Source organism: Hippocampus zosterae, chromosome 15 (assembly GCF_025434085.1).
Source record: "Hippocampus zosterae strain Florida chromosome 15, ASM2543408v3, whole genome shotgun sequence".
Classification (NCBI taxonomy): Eukaryota; Metazoa; Chordata; class Actinopteri; order Syngnathiformes; family Syngnathidae; genus Hippocampus; species Hippocampus zosterae.
The window spans coordinates 11311588-11336201 of record NC_067465.1 but is presented as its reverse complement, the minus strand read 5'-3'; the positions used below and the strand labels follow the sequence as shown (position 1 = coordinate 11336201).

At 42.4% G+C, this 24614-nt stretch overlaps 1 protein-coding gene across 3 annotated transcripts in view; it reads left to right on the top strand.

The window, feature by feature from the left end:
- LOC127616206 (low-density lipoprotein receptor-related protein 8-like) overlaps positions 1 to 24614 on the top strand; it is a 54245-nt gene that overhangs the window by 20613 nt on the left and 9018 nt on the right. For 2 of the 3 annotated variants that reach the window (XM_052087666.1, XM_052087665.1), the window contains exons 4-13: positions 6674 to 6799; positions 10795 to 11181; positions 13826 to 13948; positions 14155 to 14277; positions 17740 to 17859; positions 18183 to 18308; positions 20726 to 20897; positions 22483 to 22710; positions 23292 to 23410; positions 23636 to 23775. In XM_052087666.1, coding sequence (XP_051943626.1) covers positions 6674 to 6799; positions 10795 to 11181; positions 13826 to 13948; positions 14155 to 14277; positions 17740 to 17859; positions 18183 to 18308; positions 20726 to 20897; positions 22483 to 22710; positions 23292 to 23410; positions 23636 to 23775 — 1664 coding nt within the window. Of the gene's footprint in view, positions 1 to 6673; positions 6800 to 10394; positions 10623 to 10794; positions 11182 to 13825; positions 13949 to 14154; positions 14278 to 17739; positions 17860 to 18182; positions 18309 to 20725; positions 20898 to 22482; positions 22711 to 23291; positions 23411 to 23635; positions 23776 to 24614 lie in introns of those variants that run through there. The other variant, XM_052087667.1, reaches the window with a different exon arrangement.

The window sequence follows — 24614 nt, the reverse complement described above, 5'->3', positions numbered from 1 at the left end:
AGCAAATATAAACCAGGCGGCACTATTACCGTACATGCCCTGGAATAGTCATGCCATTTTTTTTCTTCTTCAGTTTCACATGTGCACGGCCACTTAGTGCACAGGCACTCTGGCGAGGCTTTCTGGACTAAGACATCTGTGTCATAATCATTCCGGCTCACTGAGTGGATCCCCAATTACACGCTGGAGTAGCGTTACACAAATAAATAACCTCTCTGAGTGAGTTACTCGCGATCAGTTAAAAATGAATGAGAAGCATGGGACGAGCCAAAGCTCATAATTTTTGGATTAAAATTCATGTGTAATCAAGGAGAAAGTGGGCCAGTGTAGCCAGCCATGCATCCTCTTCATTCTTAGCAAAGTTTTGACGGTTATGTGCTATCAATTACCTTTTGTGTGGCTAAAAATATGCACAATTTTGATGAAACACACTTCCCAGCAAAAAGAAACACACAGCGTATCTGTTTAGTTGCATTGTGAGGCTCGTGGTGTCTGTCAGCACTATCCATTTTTCACCAAGAAAAACTGCTGTGTTAAGTCTTCAGCAGCAGCACATCTCAAACTGTCCCAGTGGGATTAAGGTCTGGACTCTGATAGACAATCCCTGCATAAACATGATATTTGTCCTAACAAGGGTAATATAATTTATGGGAAATCTTGTTGAAAGAAACGATGGCTGCGTTATTTTTTGGTGACCAGTCCTGATCCCACAATAGCGCCACTGACTGCCACATCGATCTCATTCACTCAGCGCGGTCCCTTATTGATTGTGTATTTGCACATGTGGTCGTTTTTAGTAATTATATTTATATCTAGTCCACATTTTTATCCGTTGTCTTTTATCTATATATATATTGCGCGTCGTCCCGCACGCGGTCTGTCCTTCCGTCTGTCCCTTTTCAAAACGTACCTACTTCACTGCGCCGCTGCGCGCCGCCACTGCGCCGCTCAGGCAGTGGTTCACTACGATCGCGCGGGCATCTTAGCGAAAAAATGTTGTCTACCCACAAGCATTGCAATAAAATTGTTAGTTATTTAGTAGAGCTAAACATCTCTTTATTTTCGCGATAAGCAATGAAGATGAACAAAAAGTTGAACCAAGCAACAACACTTTTGTGGGCCGAAGGCCCACCTTACCAGCCTTCCGCAGGAACTAGCTGATGAGCCGCCCGGAGGGCGGCGAACCAGCTAGTCTTTTTATAAGAGGAGGTCACATCTGGTGTGCCTCAAGGTTCCATACTTACCCCCCTGAGCTTTTTCTGACATTCATGAATGATTTAGAATCGGCATTGCAATTTCTTTGTGCTCAGCTCTTTGCGGATGATGCTAAATTTTCTGGATTATTTTTTAAGCCAATATAATGATGTCGGCAATTTCAACCAGGCTCGGGTTGGGGTTAAAGAGACCAGACAATGGCCCACTTAAGTCCGCGCTGGTTAATTTATTTGGTTGGCTTTTGTTCAATTTCCCCTCCTTACGTTATCCAAGCGAATTCACAATATTTTTGTCCCAATCCCTTAAAATATGATTCAATATTTGCCACCCGTTCCAAAACCCATTCCAATCCAGTAGTTGTAGCATTGCAAACCGAAATCATATTTTCATAGGTATGCCGCAGGTTCAAACAACTTCAACTTCCAGAGTTCAACTCAGCTCTGTGAAGAGACTCTGTGCGCGCGCTTTTAAATTGATTGGACTTGACAGGCATGAGAAGTGTATCCTCTTTCATTAAACGAGGACGTAACCCTGGAATAAAAACCTTTCGGGAAATGTGGAATTCTCAAACAGAGGGAACTTTCCGTTCTATTTTTATCCACCGTATACTGAGCGATTTAAGAATCCAACCCTGGGGCACAGATTCGATTAGCCCAACAAGCTGAGCGATGTGTGCCCTCCAAACATTAACAGCTGAGTTTCCTTTGCGGAAGGTAACTCTGTCGACGGCTCCGTTTCTGCTAAGAGACAGCCTATCCCCTCAGTGTTTGTTTACCGTGTGCGCTTGCTTTGTCAAATGCCTACATTGGCAAGTCCAGGTAAATCATTAATGCACTTTTGGGGGGTTTTTTGCATTACAATTGACCTTTGAAGCGTATAGCGAGAAGCAATTTGATGGAATGCATTTTCATTTGAAGGTTATGTTGATGGTTAATTAACTGAGTCTCTCTGATTACCGGTAATTCAATTCATAATATGGATGGTTTTTGATTTTTAACTCATTCAATCCCAGCCATTTTCACTGGAGCAACCCCCTCAATCCCAGCATTTTACTGGATTTTCCCTGATTTTGCAAGGCCCACAGAAAATTTGGTTCTAATGCTATATAAACATGGAGTCTACCAAAATAAAGTTTGGACTCTCTTCCTTCAGCAGAAAAATATTTTTGTTTCTATCTTTTTCCATTCTTCAGCAATCGGCATTACAAAGTGGCTAAATTTCATGGAAATGGTGATTCCTGGGCAAAAAACGAAGAAAAAGAGCTTAAAAGCTGCATTTCAATCACATGAAGCACCACTGCCACCTACTGGTCGCTTTTTTCATGATTTACAATGCAACAGAGCCTCCTTCTCTCGATGACGCAAAAAAAAGACTTAGGCGTACAAGTACGTGCTTGGTAGGCGGGGCCTAATTTAATTTTTGTGGAATGAAATATTTAAAGGCTCACTTTCACTTACAGTTTGTGAATAGATGTGAATTTGTGTCCTAAGAGGTGTCGTTGCTGTAATTTGTGTACGGCGCAACTGCGATCAAGCTTCAAATTGTTGGAAAAGCAAACGCGTGTTCCAGTGGAACCGTCATAATCGACGAGTGCACTTTGCAAATGGGAAAACAAGATTATCCCATCATGTAGTTTCATGAACATGGCTGTTCTCCTTCCCGTTGCATTTATAATGCAGGAAGGAGAACCCGGACGTTCCGAGTCAGCTTAATGAAGCCGTGCCGTCGGACTCATTTTATCAGTTCTTTTTCCCTCTCAGATCGCCAAGCTGAAAGACGCGTCAGGGTTTTTTTTCTGTGGTGTCACACTTCCCTTTAATTGCCCTGCACTGAAAGTGTGTTGAAAGAAGAAATGAGAGAGATCAGACCTCCTTTGCTCTGAATGTAGAGCAGCTTGATCCATTGACTGTTTGCAGACATCACCCCCCGGTGCTGTTTTGGAAGAGTAGAAATCAAACCTGGCTGGTTTTCGTTCCAACTATTTTATCCAGCCAACAAGTCATCTGTCCTTCCGTCCGTCCTTCTCCTCTGGCAATACCAGCGTCATGTGTGAGCTGGAGCTTGATGCAGCTCATTAAACTATGCAGGGGTACCTAATGAAGTGTCTGGCTAAACTTGCAGAAGGACCAGAATAAAGGAAGACCTGTTGGACATGCCCGCTGGTTATGGTGATGGATCTCAGACCAGAACAACTCTCTGCAGCGGAGATGAATCCTCGTTTATCACTTGTTTGCCTCTTGAGTAATTTTCTTCTATTCTATGGTCTCCTTCCCGAGGGGGCGGGAAAAAAAAGCCATTCGGTGTGTCTTTATAACAGCACTAAATCAATATCTGTCTCCTGGAGCAGTGAGCTCCCACTTCGTTCGCCATTGTGGGCTTTTGGGCTTGTGTGTTTGAGAAGAAGTGAGCTCACTCTTTATTAAAGAGTCGTCCGTTAAAGGACGAGGTGGGTCAGACATGGCGGTGGCTCGCCGAATTCAAATTCCGCTCCACGCTCTGCTTGCTTGGCTCTTCCATCCTCCATCTCTTTCCTTTTGCGATGGGGTGTTGCTGATTTTGCTCAAGGATAAGAATCAGGAAAAGGTCAGGGATCATCTTTTTTTTTCTTCTTGCTTCTTTTATGAATTCCTGTCCACCGAAAAGCTTCTCTTGGCCCCCCCCCCCCACCCCCTCCCTTGTTTTATTGTTTTCTGTCAGGCCGTCTCTGGCTGAACATCAGTTGGATTCATTTGGACAGCAAGTCATTACTCTAAGACTCCGACTGTGTGGAGCTCATAAGAAATGCTCCCCCCCCAAGCCTGCCTGTCTTTCTTTCCAGACGTTGCTCCTTATAATCAGTCACTTTGATTGCTTGGTCAGTCCTGTCTTTTGGCTTGTGTCATGACAATCAGCAGTCGACGCACTCTAGTCATATCAAGATAAGATAAGATAAAACCTTTATTCATCTCACGATGGAGAAATTCCCAATTCACAGCAGCAAAGTTATGAAAGGAAGAAGTAGAAGAACAAAATATAGGCGCTGCTGTAAAGGAAGCCACTCTCGCGTTAAATGGAATGATTAGTAGTAAGTGGCAACTGCATTAATATATAATGGACACTGCATTAATTCAATATGACTTCAGTGTTATTTGTGTTGCATATAATGTTTCGAGCATTTGACATCCCCAGCCACTGATACTTGTAAAATGGAGGATCAAATCACAGTTATGTAGAGTATAGTAACGTTAGTGATGAAATGGAGTATTTGGAGTAAAAAGCAAAAATATGTGATTTGATGGAATTTTTACTGGTCAAGTGCCGGTAAGTTGCCATACTGGCCCAGGGCAATCAGGCCATCGTTAATTTGGGACCTATGAGCTATTTAGAAACAACCCTTTGGCACTGCAGTGACCTGCGTGTTTTTTTGTTTTTTTTTTTCTTGCTGTGTCAAGGCTTGGCTGCGTCAGCCATTCTCACCACTTGCTAGTTGCTCTCCCCGGGCACCAGCGGCTTCTCATCCAAACCCATCTCACTGCTGTCACTCCTTGGCCGGACAGCACTAAGATAAATCTGCAAATACTAAATGAGCGAGCTTCTAGTTTGTCGAGTTCAATCCCATGTCAGGCTCACCTCATGATCATTTGGATTTCAGTTGAGGTTTTTCTTCTTCCTGCAAATAGCATTCTTCATCATTCGTAGCCTTTTTGACAGTCATTGTCCCGAAGATCATATATGATCCATTTTCCGATCCGCTTATCCTCACAAGGGTCTTGGGGGGGGTTGCTGGAGCCTATCCCACCCTGAACTGGTTGCCAGCCCATCGCAGGGCAGACAGAGACGAACAACCATCCACGCTCACACTCAAACCTCGGGACAATTTAGAGTGTTCAATCAGCCTGCCATGCATGTTTTTGGAGTGTGGGAGGAAACCGAAGTACCCGGAGAAAACCCACGTAGGCCCGGGGAGAACATGCAAACTCCACGCTGGAATTGAACCCGGTACCGCTACACTGTGAGGTCGATGCGCGAACCACTGAACCACCGGGCCTCCCAAATCATATATGAGGGCCCTTAAAATGAATCATCAGTGGGACATTTTGTAAAAATTGATGTCCAATATTCATGACCATTATTTTAAAATCAAAATTGCACGTTCGTTCAGAAGTAAGACCTCAAATATGAATGAATGCCGTAGTAAAAATGGACACACACAAACACACACAGACAATATTTAAGATTACTTTTACGAATAATAACACGACAAGACATCCTGGTGCTTGAATGAAAGCCATGCTTTGAAAAGTAGCTTATTCTACCTTCTCCCTGTCTGGTCCAATTATCGACAATCCAGTTTAACCAAGAGAATGCATCACTGAGTTTTTTTCCCATTTTTTTATTCCGAAGCATGGCCAACCTACAAAAAAAGAGCCTTTTGTGGTGCTTTGAACTCTCAGAGAATGATAACACCTGTGAAACGTGAGCAAGCACGCCACTATATTAAAAAAAGTATATATATATATATACACATACCAGTATACATATATATATATATATATATATATATATATATATATATATATATATATATCTCGTAACGTTATATATATATATATATATATATAACGTTATATAACGCCCTATATATATATATATATATATATATATATATAGGGCGGCCCGGTAGCCCAGTGGTTAGCACGTCGGCTTCACAGTGCAGAGGTGCCGGGTTCGATTCCAGCTCCGGCCTCCCTGTGTGGAGTTTGCATGTTCTCCCCGGGCCTGCGTGGGTTTTCTCCGGGTGCTCCGGTTTCCTCCCACATTCCAAAAACATGCGTGGCAGGCTGATTGAACACTCTAAATTGTCCCTAGGTGTGAGTGTGAGTGCGAATGGTTGTTCGTCTCTGTGTGCCCTGCAATACTGCCCGAAGACAGCTGGGATAAGCTCCAGCACCCCCCGCGACCCTAGTGAGGATCAAGCGGCTCGGAAGATGAATGAATGAATGAATGAATGAATGAAATATATATATATATATATATATATATATATATATATATATATATATATATATACTGTATATATAATAGCAATATACAGTACGACTTATAGGCTGAACCTTTGATTTTTTTTTTTGTGGGCAGCTCAAGGCCAGCGAAGGCGTATCATGAACAACATGCTTCATAATAAACACGGCGTAATCTGGATCAAACCCACCCGCTGCCAGCTAGAACAGATTGACATGGAAAGGAGGAGGGTGCTGACTTGTCCTTTTGATTTGTTGCCAACTGGGCACTTTCTCTTCCAAACGCTCATTTTTGTTGTTGTTGTTTATTTATTTTTTATTTTTTGGCATTGTACTTTGCCTTTCAGCCTCATCACGAAGGCATCACATTCTTGGTGTGTCCTTTTGGTGCTTAAGAAATTGTTTTTGTATCCATGGTGCTAAAAAAGTAATTGTCTCATTGTATCCCTCGCCCGCAGGCAAGCAGACTTGCCCGCCAGAGAAATTCGACTGTGGGGAGTCCAATAAATGTGTCTCATTGTCGTGGAGATGCGACGGCGAGAGGGACTGCGAGAACGGGGCGGATGAGGAGGACTGCGCAGCTGGTGAGTTTGTCACTGTTTGACCATGGATGTAATTCAGTCATTTTCTTATCATGGACAAAACATATGTTGCCATATGTCAATTAAGTCACAATAAAAATTATAGTATTTTTCAAAATCGTTCAGTCCTAACAGAGAGGCCAAAAAAAAACTCTAATTCCAAGGTTTTGATGTCAGTTCGATGGTTTTATTCGTCAAGCAAGTGATGCAGGAGTCATTTGTGACAGCTGCCTGTGTGATTTGGGCTTTCTGTTTGACACCGTTCGTGGACAAACTGAATGGCGATTGGATCCTACAAATGTAGACACAAACAAAATCCATAAAAAAAACTATTTAATTATTTATTCACAAAAGCGCACCAACAAAGTATAAACAGAAATTGCCAGTCACAAGGAGCCAGGAAAAAATATGCATGAACAAAAAGTGCTTAACTATTCTAAATCTGAGAATATAAATGAAAGACAAAACAAGAGTCTAATTCCACAAAATAAAACAAGAGCAATATCAAAAGACAAAATAATATCAATACGTACAAGCGGAGATGATAGAGCAAAAACGACAATGACGAGATCGAGAATTCTAGAAAACAACACTTGAGCATGAGCAGCATACAAGGTCAATAATCCGACGGAGACTTGGCAGTCAGGCAGTCCTTCAATACATGGCGACGTTGAAAACATCGGCAGCAAGTGTGCACGCTGGAGGGATGGCCCTCTTCTGCCACCTGCTGGAGATACACAAGAACAGGATCATGACACACTGAGGGCTCACTTCAAACCTAAGGAGTCTTACGGGCGGGCCATGACATCACCAACTAACTAGCCAATAGAACGATTCCGTCATTAGCCTGTTCCATCCCATCACTTCCCTGCAGGGACCTTCCTTGGCCTACTTCGAAGGCACCGTGAAGAATCATCCTCTCCCTCATGCCTCTTCATGTCATGAGAACAAGATTGAGGCTGTTGGGGGTGCGATGCTTAGATGGTGACGATCCTGTAAAATGGCATCAGGAAAGAAAATACACATTTTGCGAAAAACACAAGGAAAAACAAAACATTTTATCCGACATGATGCAGTTAATTGCTTTCCTAAGTGGAATGTTTGTGCTTGTGTGGGTGTTCACACTGTAGCTGCTTTGAGCAATTTGTAACTGGAGTTCAATCCATCATTTTTTTTTTAACTCATTCAGTCCCAGCCAATTCTGGACCAAGTCTGAAAAGACGTTTAAAAACGTCTTTGGGAGTGAATGAGTTAAAGGGAAGTGTGTCAAACCCACCTAAAAAACACAAATTAAAGTGTCTTACTGAATTCACAGCTTTTATTAACCTAATATATTCAAAGCCTGAATGTTGTACCACACACACACACACACACACACACCAGGGGAAGTAACCATTAATTAACTTTGGCGCTAATTCCTTCCCTGCTTGATGGCTTTTGCTGTATTTTCCATTGAGAATGCTTCTGTGCAAATCATTTTTCCCCCCTCTTCTGACACCACTCGATGTTACAGCTTCGGCTTCACTTCGCAATGCTGTCACTCACCCAGATGCAAAGCTACCTGACTTGCAGCGAAGATTTGAATTATTCCAAATAGCCTGTTCATGGGGAGTTGTCAAAAATGTTCCCATGGGCTGTATTATTATTGCCGCGTGTCAGATGATTCACATTTCCAGTCATGAAGTGAGGTGAGGAAGGAGTCCTGAAATAACCAACCGGCCTGCGTCATTTGGCTTCTTTCAACTCTGGAGGACTCACTTCCAGGCAGTTTGTCTTTGAGTTTCGATTAGTTGCTAAATGTCGCATGCGACCACTTGTTCCACTAGCTTGTTTTTAATCCACATACTGTTGTTACGGTGTTTATCCCGTGAGCTGACTTTGGGTGGGGGTTGCCAGTCACTTGCAGGGCACATACGAAGAAAACAGCTATTCTGTATAAATGGGAGTTGCTTGACTACTTACTTACTATGGGGATCATTTTCTTTGATCAAATATTCCCATAAGAATGTCAAAAGGATTTACTTCATCAGAATTACCAAGACTGCATCTTATTCACGCAGTGCTCTCACAAATTATTTGGAATCCACGTGTGCTCCATCACTGCTGTTAGCCCCCCCCCCCAAAAAAAAACAGCCTGTAGCCAATGCACCCAAGTTTAATTGCATGAATTTCCATAACAACTCACTCAAGTTAAGTTTCTTCTTAACGCCTTTCTCATGTTTGCTTGGCCTTAATCCTTATCGCTGGGAGCAATGCATTGCACTCTTTTTTTTTTCCCCCTCAAGTAGTTTTTTGCTTGTGTTGAGCCCAAGTCTTTGTGCGCACTGATTACGCGGCCAACCTGAGCCAGCCCTGCAACTCTTGGCAGTTTAAAAGAACTTTTCTAAAACCGTTGCCAAATAAATTGCAAGAAGGCATCCCGCCAATTGAGACATCCGCGTGCTGAATTACGCATCGGCTAAAATCAAGCTATTTTCTGTCGGAAGATTTCCCTGATCAACATTTCTTCAGCTAGCATCTTTTAAAGTAATTAAAGAATCAAATCTTGTCAAAATCCGCCGTTAGTTTTGAGCAATGTGATCACGATGCCTTGAGAACAGATTCCTGAAAGCTCAGGTTATCGTAGGTTCGGTAACCACCAACGAGTAAACAAAGTAAGTGAACAATTCGCCGTGTGATGTCTTGCAATTATATGCCACGACAATTACAACCAGTGATCAACCAAAGTCGAACATGCCTGACAGTCTCCATTAATCCCACAAGAGACTTGACTGAAAAAATAAAGTATTTTGTGGCTGCACAACACTTTGAAAAAGGATATAGCGGGCCTACTTGTCACTTTGAGTTGCATCATGCCGTGTTCGACTGATTTTCACGGCACAGGCCTCACAGTAAAATGCATCTACTTTTGTTATTCCCCATGCAGTGACACAGCTGAATCCACAGAAAATATGGTTTATTCTTTGTGCACATCACAAAAGTGTGCTAGTGATCCAGAATGTGGAACGATAGATGTCAAAAATGAATGATGATAAGCAATGTGATTCAGTGAGCGGTAATGCGTCAAGATGTACAAATTAAGTTGGTTCTTGACGCACTGGTATAATCCAAAGGGAAGATTGATCTCGTTTATTCGAGATGCTGAGTGTGTGCTCTCGAGTGACCCGACTTGTCATTGATTCAAGGCTGTGGCTTGAATGTATCTTAGCTTTCGGAACACAGTAAACAGTCCAAAATGTTTCCTTGGTCCAGGGTGTTGTGGATGTGCAGATTTAAAAAACAATGCTTATTTTGTGAGAACACAAAAAGTTTTCTTTGTCGGTCATTCAAGTTGTGACAGTGTGAGCACATACTGTCACAGTTCTGTTCTTCCAACTGCATGTCCAATATCTGTGTTGTATATCAGCGGTCCCCAACACCCGGTACAGGTTCGCTGGTCATTTGGTGGCGGGCCGCACAGAAAGACTCAATACAGTAACTTCCATTACTTCTGTTTGATTCATGTCGGAATCGGAAAAATGTTTTATTTTGAAAAATAACCGGATTCTATGTTATATCCGTCTACAGTATGGCACACTGCTACAGTGACTGCTAAAATAAAACTCAAGAGCTAGCAAAATTAATAAAAAAAGCAAACGTCTTTGCAAAGTTCCTTTGGGAAGGGGAAAAGGCCCAGCCAGGAAACACAAGAGGGGCCTACTACTTTCATGAAAAAGAAGGCTACATTTAATAAGACAGTATCAGGAGTCCTACTTAAGATAAGGATTTACTTAACGGGAGATTCTCACGCACCAACCCGACTCTGCATAATATGTATGCGGCGATGGTGAGTCGTATTTTCCAAGCACTTTTCCTACATCTTATTTTGAAGGCACATTACCATAGCGACCAGAGAGCCTTGCGGTCAGATTGGACGTTCCTTGTGAACTTGAATATGATTCACACGTTTTTTGGGCGCGGGGGGGTGTCTGTTTTTGTTCTTTCCGTTGACCCACCAGATGCCAAAGCTTGCCCCGCCGGCGAGTTCATGTGCGCCAACCGTAAATGTTTGGCCGCCGCCCACGTGTGCGACGGGGACGATGACTGCGGCGATGGCAGCGATGAGCTCAAGTGTACTTCACCTCTCACCTGCGGGCCCAACCATCTCCGCTGCAACAATTCGGAGTGCGTGCCGCTCATGTGGAGCTGCGACGGCGATCCCGACTGCGCGGATAGTTCGGACGAGGGGCCCGAGCGCTGCGGCGGCGACGGCGTTCATCTATCGAACCGCAGGGCCAACTGCACTGGCGAGGAGTTCCATTGCGCCAACGGGGAGTGTGTGCGACTAAGCTGGAAATGTGACGGCGATCCTGACTGCAAGGACAAGTCGGACGAGTCGGACTGCCGTGAGTTTCTGTTTTCGTCCTTTCGAAATCACTGACAGCCATGTTATCTTGTGTCAAGATGACCCCTGCCGCCTCTACCTGCTGCTATCTACTGCCCACTTATGTTAATTAGGCACAGAATATGCAGCTGTCGCCGACAACTTAAAGCAATAAGGCCCCAAAGGATCATTTGCATCTTGACTTATCCGAATCAGCATCATCTTCCCTGGTTCAGGTTCCGCCGTGTTGCTGCTGTTTCTGTTATTTCTGTCCCAAAGCACTCCATCAATCAAACAATCAAACAATCAAGATCTCAACCATGGTTGGCTGCCCTATTTGCATATTTCTTTTCACGTCACTAGTCATCTTCAGAGGGGGAAAAAAATGACAACACTATTTTGACAAAAGTGGCCCGGTGTTCTAGTTGTGAGTACGTCGACCTCACAGTACACAGGTACCGGGTTCAATTCTGGCTGCGGCCTCCCTGTGTGGAGTTTCCATGTTCTCCACAGGCCTGCGTGGGTTTTCTCCGGGTACTCAGGTTTCCTCCCCCATTCCAAAAACGTGGCTAGCAACCGTAAAAGGGATAAAGGGTTTACCCCTTCCATTTTCAAATAAATAAATATATAACTTCAATGCTCCTAAAGTGAAGTAAGTACCAAAAGTTAAAAAGGTAATGCAGTATTCCATTTCTTTCCCCCCGCTGATCTGATATCATCCAATGAATAATGAGGAATGAATATGAACTTTGAATCAAATTTAATGAGGGCTATCATCATGACATCATGCTCCATTTTGATTTCGATCCGTGAATATTGTGCTCATGATTATCACTTGTTTGCTTGTAACCCGATTTCGGGATCGTCGTGGCATATTGTAATCTTTTACACCCCTCGCCGTTCTGTGCCTCGTCCGCTCGAAGTGCAGCTACTGTATTTGCAAGTCAGATTTGCACTGCACAATGCTAATGTTGCCTTACATAATCGTGCCGCCGCTTGTATTTTGGTTGTCTTACTAAGCACGAACAACATGAAAGGCACCGCTGGAAGATACAGCGCACTTCAAATGGCGACTGTGTTTTTGTAACCGGATAATTTTGTTTCATAATTTTAGAGGTGTACTTACAAAATGTAAAGAAATATTTAAAAATGAGAAGGTCGGGTGGGCTACACACATTGTCATTGTCTTTCACCATACATTTCAACTGTGCAGGGTGAAAATTTGTCCCGTGTGGTTACTGCACGCACTGCATGTACAGTACAGTAATTCGCTAGATTCAGAACATTGAAGACATTGAACGCCTCAACTTCATTCATGTAAACTCCCTCCATATCTGTTCTCCGAAACCAGTTTTACCTCATCCCCTGAGGTGTTATTTTGTCATTTAGCACTTTTTCTCCTCTTCGGGCAACTAGCAGTGTCCGTCCGATAAAGGATGCGTCTGTCTAAATAAATCCAGTGTGAAGATGGGGACGTTGCGATAAAGCTGATTTTCCTCCTATCTAGCCAGGGCCGAGAGCCGCCCTGAAGCTCTTGTTGCGCCGTGGTGGAGTGTGAAGCTGAGGTAGTCACACAAGCCATTAGGATGATGTTTGTCGCACACATCAAGTCCAGTAGACTGGTGTCATGCGAGCGGCGTGTAGAAGAGGGCTGGGAGAATTTATTTTCTTTCGAAGCCACGCATGACTTTTTTTTTTTTTGTTTCTCTACCACTCCAATCTTCCATCAGAAGGATGATGGGGCATTAAAATCAAATGTTTCAGTTTGGACCACCTGCCCAGCTGAAGAAATTTGGCCTGCTTTGATTCATAATTGCCAATGATTTGTACTATCAGCTGACTGTTGATTATTCGAGTCTGCCATATTTAACAATCAGATAAAAATATGTTTATATTATTAATAATATTAAATAAAACCCCAATTATTTGGCTCTATTTTTGTGCTGAAAGTCTGGCGTGAGGCACGGTCAAATCTGAGCAGAAGCAGGCAGATTAAAAAAAAACATTTTGTGTTGTTGCGTGAGACTCCCTGCTCCAAAACCAACATTGGTTTCCAACAGGTGTAAAGCTTCGACAAATTTCAGTCACCAAAATGTCAGATGTGCCAGGAGCATGTCAAAGAACTCTCTTCATCAGCACTCTCGGCACAGCGTAGAGAGATGAACCAAATTTCCAAGCAGGTGCACTGAGACTGGCGCAAGCATGAAAATCAAGATGTGCCAGTTTTTACGCATGAGCGCACCTGCGCCAACTACGAAAATGGAGCCCATCATCGGGGAAATTATTATGAAGCACAGTGCGTGCTTCAACATAGTCAGTCTGCCCTAAATGAATAAACGACTACCAGTGGATAAGGTTCTAAATAAAATCATAAAAACTACAACACTCACTTCCTAAGGTGTCATGTTTAAAAATCTCAGTTTGTGGTATTAACTCATTCAGTACCAGCCAATTCTGGACCAAGCCTGAAAAGACGTTTAAAAACGTCTTTGGGAGTGAATGAGTTAAATAAGAAACTAGCTCGCTTTGAATTTGACCCCTTGATGTCTTGTTGAAAGGCTTCAAATGAGGTGTTTTGTGTGTGTGTGTGTGTGTGTGTGTGTGTGTGTGTGTGTGTGTGTGTGTGTGTGTGTGTGTGCGTGTGTATTTGTTTTTTCTGCACACAGCCCTGCTGACTTGCCGTCCTGATGAGTTCCAGTGCGGTGACGGTTCTTGCATCCACGGCACCAAGCAGTGTAACAAGGTCAACGACTGCCCGGATCACAGCGATGAATCAGGCTGCGTCAACGGTGGCTGCTCTTTGATTTTCTCTCTCTCTCTGTGTCTCTCGTCTGTTGGCAGTCTTTTATGTGTAGGGTTCATTTTGAATGCACCTAGCTATTTGTTGGCTCTTAGTCCTCCGGAGTGTTTTGGCTGTTATTAAAGTCCCAGGAACTCAGATACCACCCAGATACTCACCAAATGTTTCACCTATGTTTTGCTTTTTGTGTTGCAGCCACAAAATGTGGGGGCCCCCTAAAGTTCTTGTGCAAGAACGGGGAGTGTATTGATAGTTCCAAAGTGTGCGACTCCGTCAAGGACTGCAAGGATAGATCAGATGAGCCCAAGAAAGAGTGTGGTAAGAGAAGGCTTTCTTTGCGCAGCTTTGTATTTTGTATTTTCTGCTACATAAACATGTAACAATTACAGCATGTGATGATTGGCTCTGTGAGTCCATCACTTTGTCTCGATGAGTGTTCAAATTCATAAGGAGTCCAGGTCATCGGATGGTGATGGCTTGTCATGACACTTTAACTCCGGGGGGCTCCAACTCCGGTCCTCAAGGGCATCTATCCGAGACTTTTTTTTGGATGATCGGGATTGTTGTCAGGCTCCTGCAGAGCTTGCTGATGAGCCGATCGTTTCAATCAAGTGTGTTTGAGGGAGGGAAACATTTCAAACGTGCGGGAAAGACGGCCCTCGAGGACCGGAGTTGGTGACCCGTGCAAATTTAGATTCGGAAAACTATGTGAGAAATTTAAGGAAAAGGTTTTCATCAACAAGCAAGTCGAGCATAGTCGGCATTTGGTGCTCTTCTTTGCACAAGACAAATGAACTGTAATTTTTTACAATCGAAAGTGTGTTGAAGAACATTCATGTCAAAAGCTTGCCACAGTTGAATTATTGTGCTTCTCCTCAATCAGCAGGATTACATTTATAAGTTGTAATAGATTTGGAATATCAGCAGGATTACATTTATAAGTTGTAATAGATTTGGAATTTTCATTCTAGTTAGTTTTTTTAAAGTAGTTTTAAGACCGGTTTTGATAGTTTTTATGAGTTATATTTTCTTTTTCAATCCTTTAGTTTTTATTCATTTGATTAGTAGGTTTTGTCAAATATGTATCGCTTGTGTGCAAGATAAAAAAAACGACATCACAGTCACTATTGCGTAGTCAAAATGCAACAAAAATATTTTAAAATCAATCATCTGCAAATCAAATATTGGTGTTTCCAACTTTATCCACTTGCCAACTCGTAAAGTGGATTTGTGGTTTGAATTCCTGTATTGAACCCAGTTGAAAGGAAGACACTTAATTGTGACCTAGCGTGGCGTTCTTGGCTGAGTTAAGTGGCAAATGCCGGTAAGCCATTCCAAACGCGCGATACAGAACATTGACACATTTATTGGAAATGAATTTGTGCTTTTTATGCGGAATCATCGTGTTTTGGTTTGCCTCAAGTAATCGCCTCCAGCTCCATCCCTCTTGAGTCTGCTTGTTCGAATTACTTCGAAAGAGAAGGCAAAAGTCTTGTCTCTTGCGTGATAACCCATCCTGTTTGCTGTCTATCTGACATCATCTCTTCATCAGTGGACTCGATCCATAATATTTCGACCACTTCTCTTTCACCCAAAAGTTCAACCTAACATTCATCTAGGCTGTAAAATCGCATTGGGGAAGTGTGACGCTAAGCTGTACCAGGAAAGCTAATTACAAAGAATCATCTCTCTTCCTTTTCTTCCTCTGACCTTGTATTTCCCCTTCATCTACGTTTTGTTCACAGCTTGTTAAAATATGTCCACACACACACATACACACACAGACTTTGCTCATTGCATTGCTCTGTCCTCTCAACCATTCATTTCCAAGATGTTCTGCGCTCAAAACACTCCGAAGCTACAATACCGCACCGAAAACACTTGCAGATGCCGGGCATTGCTCTCCGCATCCCAGCACGTAGTTTCCCAGCTCATTAGGAATAATGGCGTCGGCGGCGAAGACTCATTACTTAGCACGCTGCACTCTCAAGTCATGCGTTCACTGGGAAGAAGTCTTCATAATGGCCACTTCGTAATGGGTTGTCAGAGTGAAAAAGAGCAGGCGGTGGCAGCGCGAGAATGCAGATGACGTTGGTACACGGCAATAGAAAAAGCGACCTGTAATTCTTGGCTGCGCTTGATAGAATTTCTTGGAAAAATATATTCCCCCGTTGCTCTCCGTGACTCTTTTAGTAACTCCATCCAGGTCCAAGTCAGGGCAATTGCTAATCACTGGAATTGCTGTCATTGAGGTCTTTTTTCGAGTCTTTTCTACCCTTCATTTTCAAGAGTAGTGGAGAAGTGAAGGGGAGCCGAGTGCTGTCACTGAATAAGGGTTGGGGATTAACCCTTTTCATGTACCAATAATGAGACCCTGTAACCTGATAACATGATAAACTGTCCACTGTAGTCACCGCTGTCCCTGAAAGGCTAAATGCTAGCTGCAGATCTGCTTCATCTCTTCTGACAATTTATACAATTCCACGTCGATCGTTTTTTGTTTTTTTCTCAGAGTGCTTTCATTCTGTTTTTTTTTTTTTTACCTACTGGCTTCACAGACTTGAGTATTCTCGAAATAAGTACATCTCAATTAGGATATGGTGCTTTTTTAAATTATTATTATTTTTAATACTACCATATGTTGACTTATTTTAGCGCTTAATGCTCACTGAAGATGAAAGAGTTTCCAGTTAAGTGCTTCAGGATGGATCTGTTGTTGTCTTCGTCGACATGTGTTCCCTACACACATCAAACGCGTTCGTGCTTTGCCGCATGAAATACTATAAGGAGGATTTATCAAGTGCAAGATAAACGAAAAAGGTCACCAAGTATTACGCGATAAAGTAAACTTGTCTTTCTTCTGTACCGCTGTACAACAAACCCAAAATAAATATATCGTCATGCGTATTATATAAATTTGCAGAGATGAAAATGAAGGATATTTTCACTCTTAGTTTTATATGTAGTTTCAATTACTTCTTTATTTTGTGAATGAAAATGTGTGTTTTTTCAACTTTAGCTTGAGGTCTTTTGTAACTTAACTGGAATAACCTTGCTTCAAGCTCCAATTTGTATCATGAAAAGATTCAGCTAAATGGTCCTCCAACCATTAAAAAAAATGTTTGAGTAAATTTAGAAACCTACTCTTGTTTCTGTACTTTTAAATAGTTTTAACGTTTAACGTGTTTAATTATACACTCTTTTTATACTTTTTGTCAGCTATTTTTGTTTCATCTGATCTGCTAATGAATGTCGTTAACCGTTGTTTGTAAAGGTTTGTGGGTGTTGCTTGTGTGACGCACATTGAGTTAGCTTGTTTATGAAATGTGGCATATAAATAAACATGCCTTGTCTCGCCTAAATGGTTCATTGTCGAGGTTTAAAATAAATATCTCAGGATCGGATGAGTTGATAACAGAACATCAATTCTGTCACAGCCCACTTCCCCCTTTGCATCTTACGTTAAATGACAGTGAGCAGCACATCAGGTCTGCGGTCCTATCTCACTCCATCACTGGCATCTCAGTATCTCTGCTCACAGCCCTCGTCGTCAGTGCATGAACCGATCAGTGATAATGAGTCTCTTTGATTCGCTTAGAGAATCTGAGGTGAAAAAAAACCAAAACACGATAGAATCATAGCTGGCAGTACAAGACTGGCGCTAACATACGACACATCAGAAATCTCTTTTTGGGACTGATACAAGACTTATTTTCTATGAATTTATTGCCCGTATCTTGCGCTCTTGTTTCTGATTGGCTGCGTTCTTTACTTTGTTAGGGCTTAACGAATGTATGATCAACAATGGGGGATGCTCTCACGTCTGCATGGACCGACCCATTAGCTTTGAGTGTCATTGCCCTGCTGGCTACCAGCTACTGGACAAGAAGACCTGTGGAGGTATTTTTACACTGACAGTATGGGGACCAACCAAGTGTGTGTTGCTCTAGCATCATGTCATTCTCTAAACACTTGGCCCTGATCCTTCTAACATTGATGCTTTGAGTGATTAGAGTACCTGTAGTTGACATCTAGGGTGTTTGATATGATGCACCAGATCATCACCCAATGTCGCTTTGGTCTTTCGGAACCATATTACTTGACATAGACTTGAGCCACTCACTCATCTGGTGCTGTTCCTGAGGGCAAATCAGTCATTTTCTGTCTCTACTTGACTGTCCCGCAGTTGATGAATAACCTCTCGTTCCCATCCTCCCCCGCAGACATTGATGAATGTGAGAACCCGGATGCCTGCAGCCAAATCTGCATCAACTACAAGGGGGATTTTAAGTGTGAATGCTATGAAGGGTATGAGATGGATCCCGTCACAAAGACCTGCAAAGTAGAGGGTGAGTGCTGAATCGTTAATGGAGGAAAAAGAGCCGATTGTGCGACATGATAGGATTTACAAAGAGGGCGTTTAGAGATGAGGCTCATTTATAACCCGACACACCGCCTGGTTTCACAAATCCACTTGAGGAATAATGTCAACAAACTGTTGCTAATACAGTATTGCTTTCGAACAAAAATGTCCAGGTTCAGAGATCCTAATACAAGCGTAAACTAACACTCGTTTTATGAACAACCCACATCTTTGGGTGCTTTGGTCAATCAGGAAAATAATGAAAATATGACCCATATGAGTGGGGTGAGAAATCTGTATTTTGGTTTACAAAACAGAGGATACTTTAAACTGGCAATGTTTGAGAGATGATGCGGGGAACAATGAATTTAGGGATGAATAATCTTCATCGCCTACTGTAAATGTTGTAGAGCCATTTACCATTGTTTAGTCTCTGCATAACATGCGGCGATGGTGAGTCGTATTTTGTATTTGCTGTGTATCTCATTTTGAAGGCACGGTTAACGATCAGAGAGCGTTGCGGCCAGATAGGACGTTCATTGTGTCATGATTCGTGTTTATTATTATGTTTAGAAAAAAACGTGCAGGTCATAACATATTATTTTGTTGTATATATCAGTCACACCTTAAAGGCCGGGCCCTGAAAATATTGTCTTGACCTTAAATCGGTCCGTGGGGCAAAAAAGGTTGGGGACCGCTGTGATATATCACAGCGCTTTGTGTGTTCTTATGAGCGTGTCGATTGTGTCTACCTCTATGTACATTTGTGTGTTTGTCTCTGCGCGACTTCCAGTGTGTTTGCTAACACTTTGCTGATGCTCGAGGACAATCCAATGTGCAGTGGCTCCCCACTATTTCCAGGGAAGGGGGACTGCTGTGGTAGTCCTTCAAACCAGCAGGGGATCATTTGCTTGTCGTTGATACGTTTTAAGAAGTCTCATTGAACAGCTGCCGCGAGCAGGAGGCTGCCGGAAAGGGAAATATTCTCAAACGTGATATGACATGTCTTTGACATAGACTGTTAGAAGGAAAATAGCAGCAAGTGAGTCATTAAGGACAGAATCTGAAGTCTGCCTCTGGAGAAAAGTGCCGTTCGGTTGCCTTCCTATTACTGCACAGTGCTAAAAGCACGGGTCAGTGAGAAGGTTGCATCCAGTTGCTCGAAAACATTCTGTTCAAACCATTTGGCTTTTTCCCCAGCTGGCTGGAACGGAAAAAATTAACGACACATTGTAAATACGCCGCAAGATCCTGTTCAATCGAGGGTCTAATTAAAATTCAAGTTGTGCGACCTCATCACAAACAAGGGTTCTAAAAATAGACGAGACTACCCCCGAATTACGACAAGGACGCACTTGGGTGAAGACAATTGTTGCTAATGGCCATGTGTGCTAATGACATAACAATGCTTCTGCATACACAGCTTCAATTTTATGCAGTGACCATAACTCAATGTATCAAGGTATAAAAATAAAACAAGTAGGAATTTTTCCAAAGTATTGTGCTTTTTATGGGCCACAAAACTCCAGTAGAGCAGTAAGACTCTGGATTTGGAAGGATCCCAGTTTGAATAAATACAGTATCATTGTTGTTGAAACCCCGCTCAGTACAGAAACAACAAATTGTGAAAAAAGGGAGATACTGTATAATTGCGCCTTTGAAACCAAAACAAAAAGATCCGTTGCAGCTCCAGTACGGTTTTATTCCTTGTGTTGGCCTTTCAGCAAACAAATCATTCCTCGTATAACCCAGAAGTGCCCAAGTCCAGTCCTCGAGAGCCCCTTTCTTGCCCGTTTTAGACTCTTCTCCACCGCACATCACTCAAATAATCAAGATCATTACCAGGCTTCCGAAAAGCTTGCTGATGAATGAAACGAGCCTCTTTGACTGGCCATGATTGAAGTCAGCGGTGATCACTCCCACAGTGGCACAGCCCTCCCTCTCTCAGAGCTGCCGGTCTGCGCTTTTCTGGTCTAAATTGCCTCCGTGCAGAATTTACCATGAAAATATAGCCCTGCATACTGACTGACCCAGAGATGTAGAAAAATGGGCAATAAAAATGTTTTTAATTTAATTCTGACAGAATGACCATAGACAATAATATTTTACTCAGTAGAGAACATACCTATGCCATAGTTTCTTTCGTTTTAATTCTGGGTAAACTTCCTTGATCATGGAAGATGACAAACAAATGGGCAATTCTATTAATGCCACAGATCCAGACCATGTCACAATCATACTTTGACCTTCATAAGAAGAATTTTCACCACAGAAATCATTAGCATTTTTTAATCCACTGAAGATATTATACTTCTGATTAACAATAACAACCTAGCCCTTTTTGTCATTCAAATTAACATTTCGAAAGTAGAACGTTCAAAATGTTTCTTTCTTTGCACTCAGGAAAAAGCCCTTATCTTCTGTTCACAAACCGACATGAGATCCGGCGTATCGACCTGGTCAAGCGGGACTACAGCCAGGTGGTTTCAACCCAGAAGAACACCGTGGCTCTAGACCTCGATGTGGCTAATAACCGAGTCTTCTGGTGTGATCGCTTTCATCGGAAAATCTACAGGTATGACGATCACGCGGAGTGTTGATTCAGTGAGGTGTTCGCATCGGGATGTTCAATACCACTTTTTTTTCAGATCAATACCAGTGCGAGTATTCACTCTTTGAGGACGTACTGATACCGAGTATTGATAACTCTCGTCCTTTTGATAGATAAAATTCCATTTGATGATTCGCCAATGTGTCAGACTCCCACAGTATAGAGCCAACTACTGCTGAGGAGGATTTGTTTTGCTATGTCGCTGGATGGTAACGACAGCCTCAACGAGTCCACCATACTTTAAAATAAGGCTGGTATCGGCCAGATACCGATTCCTGGTGTTGGTACTCGCCCATCCCAGGTGTTAGCGTTTCATCTTCAAACTCACTTTCTGACATTTAATTGGTCAAATCTTGGCTGTGGTCTCCTAGATCTGATCCCTGGTTTCTCTCGCAAATTCATTTCCTCCCTGGAGTGAATTCTAATTGGACCAGCATGTTCTTTTTATATATCAAACAGAGATCTCTGGGCACAATAAAAGGGAAATTGCTGCTTGGCCAAGTGTATGCGGCCCTCACCTCACACCTCTGTCATGATGATATTATTTGCGACAGGGACCGGCCCTGAGCGAGGCCTTGTCTATTCTGATAAGTAGTCCATCCGAGAAGGACTCTAACCCCTTCGTGAACCTGCTCAGTGCTTAGCTCAAGGCTTCCATATCACTTTAACACAAGGAAAAATAGGGCTCACCATATATAAACCATTTACTATCCATTTAACCTGGAATAAATTCATTTGCTTTGATCGGAGTCTGACAGTGCTTGAAGGTCTCCGATGTAACTCAATGACCAAACCAGTGGAACCAAAATGGAAGAAACCCTCCTGTGTGATACAGTGTACTGTATTTCCTACCACAATTACCTTGAAGAAGTAACTTATCGTTATTTTACTGATTACTTGATTCCTAAAGTAACTAATTTAGATTTTATTAGTTACTATCAGCAGATGCCTACAATCGCACTTCAGGGTAAAATGACATCCAGTACTTCTATATGTTCAAGTGTGATGTTGAAGGGTAAGGTTTTCGTTAAAATAATAATAATAATAGAATAAATTAAATGATGACAGTATTTCTGACTTTTATACATGGAGATAGAGAGAAAGAAAATGAGTCTCTGAACACTTAACGTGAATACATTTTCATCTTTTTTTAAAATGTGGCATTTAATGGTTAGTATTGTAATGGTATAACAACATTTCTGCTTTCTGAAGTCACAAAAAATAAAAAAAAATCAGGTACCTTCTGCATTAGTTGCAGCTCAATTTGATATTTTAATCTTTACGAAAATACGGGTTCCACGATGATTCATTTTGCGAACGTTGTTTTGTCACAGAGTAACTGAATAGTAACTCTAATCAGACCACCATTTCAAATTTAGTAACACGTTACAGTTACATGAAATAGCTGCCACAATTAATGCATTCATGACATAATTCCAACAAAAAAAATCTTGCTGAATGAATACCTCTCTTAATCAGCATTATTACACTCTTACGGACACTCATTCGATTGCATTTGACATGCCGAATGGCAAATCCACTCCTGCAGCGCCTTCATCCACGAGGCCGGTGACCCAGCCCAGCAAGTCCAACTGGTGGATTCGTCACTGCAAACCCCAGCCGGTCTTGCTCTGGACTGGCTTCAACACAATCTGTACTGGACCGACTCTGGTGACAAATCCATCTCGGTGGCCTCAGTGGACGGAACCAAGAGACGCATCCTCATCAACACTGATCTGAGCGAGCCCAGAGCCATAGCGCTGGATCCTCATCATGGGTGAGGTGTAGGACGTGTGCATTCTCAATCTATGATCTATGATGTGTGTACGATGCATCCATGATGTGATTTACTCTATTTGTCTAGTTATGTTACAACCCACTGACACCTTTGGCATTTGAAAACTAATTTCCCAACCTTTGCTCCTTTGTCACTTTTGTCCTGATGTGATTCAGATGGCAGTCAATAAATTTTCATATTCATATTCCATAGGCGTGCCGCTCAGACGCAATATTAATGCGAAACGGCCAATTGAAACACAAGAGTTCATACTCAGGAAGAATGAAGAGCACACAGAATACTGAATGTGGCGCCAAATGACAGCTCGTACCGCAGGAAAACTTGTAGGTGTTGTAAAGTTGACATTTTTATCCCTGGATGTTGCTGCGGTGGATTGATTATATTAAAGTTCTTCTTCACGCAGCTGTACGGAAACCAGAATAGACTCAGACAAAATACAGACAGCGAAAATAAGACTCATACGGAGGTCATATACAAATTCAAAGGATAAAAAATAAAAAATAAAATAACATGTTCACATCATGTCCAACCACTACATATTCTTTCTTTGTTTCATTCAGTTTCATGTACTGGTCCGACTGGGGCACAAGAGCCAAGATAGAGAAGGCCGGGATGAATGGAGTGGATCGGCAAGTGCTGGTGGCTGATAACATTGAGTGGCCCAACGGCATCACGCTAGGTAAAACAGCTGTTTATCGAGCCATGTAGTGTTGTGCTAAGATTGCTACTGACCATTGAAGTAGGATGAAGCCTTGGGAACTGCACAGAGCTTATAGATGACATCGATATTACTCGTGATCAACTAATCGAGATAATCTTCATTTCTTTCACACAATCAATTATGGGATTTGTCGGTCAGAGTCCAAGTGTGCCTTGTGGGGAAACATTCAATTTGTGTACTCAGACGTAGCGAACCGCCGTCTGTACTGGGTGGACTCCAAGCTGCATCATATTGCCAGCGTGGACCTGAACGGAGCTCACCGCAGAACACACATGACATCTGCAGAAACGCTGGGACACCCCTACGCTCTGGCTGTGTTTGAGGTTTGTGTCATTTTATAGATTTACAATCTGTAATCTCAACATTAGGTAGCAAGTCTCCTGCATGGCTAAAACTCTACGCTGGCATCATTCCTTGCTCTTATGAGAATCGCAGGTGGTAATGGTGAATGTGAAGTCTGTACAGTATTTTCTGTACTATAAGGCCCTTTGGATCATAAGGCGCACTTGCAATAAATTGCCTATTTTAAAACTGTTGTCATATATAGGGCGCACCGCTTTATAAGGCGCACAGAATAGAAGCTCCAATAGTGGCTGTGGTTGCGCTATGTATCCACTAGGTGGTGGTATGCTCAAGAAATACAATACAATACAGCTTTATTTAATAAAGCCTTCACAACCGCTGCAGCTGTAACAAAGCTAAGAGAACTGATCGCAAACGCGGCATTACAAAACAATAAATGAAAGAGAAGATATGAAGACAACTGATTCAATAGAAAGGCACACAAACTTTGTGGGCTCACATCCTCAAGGGGCTAAATATCCTGAGAAGACTTGCCCGTATCCTTCTTCCTTCGTTTCGTCAGTAGTTAACTATGCTTGTGGTATTATCTTTGCTTCATAATGGCTGCGCACAAAGTAGTTGTCTATTTGAGTGTGTGTTGGCGAATGCAAATGTCAATTAGTGTCGCCGAACCCTTTGATGTTATAAATGGTTCCTGCTAATAATCGGCACTAGATGGCATAGGAACACTAAGAGGGAAACAACCCAATGGAGAATATAAAGAGACGATTAACACCATATATAAGGCGCATTGGGAGCACTGTGAGATTTTGAGTACATTGAATGCTTTTAGGTACGCCTTACAGTGCAGAAAATACGG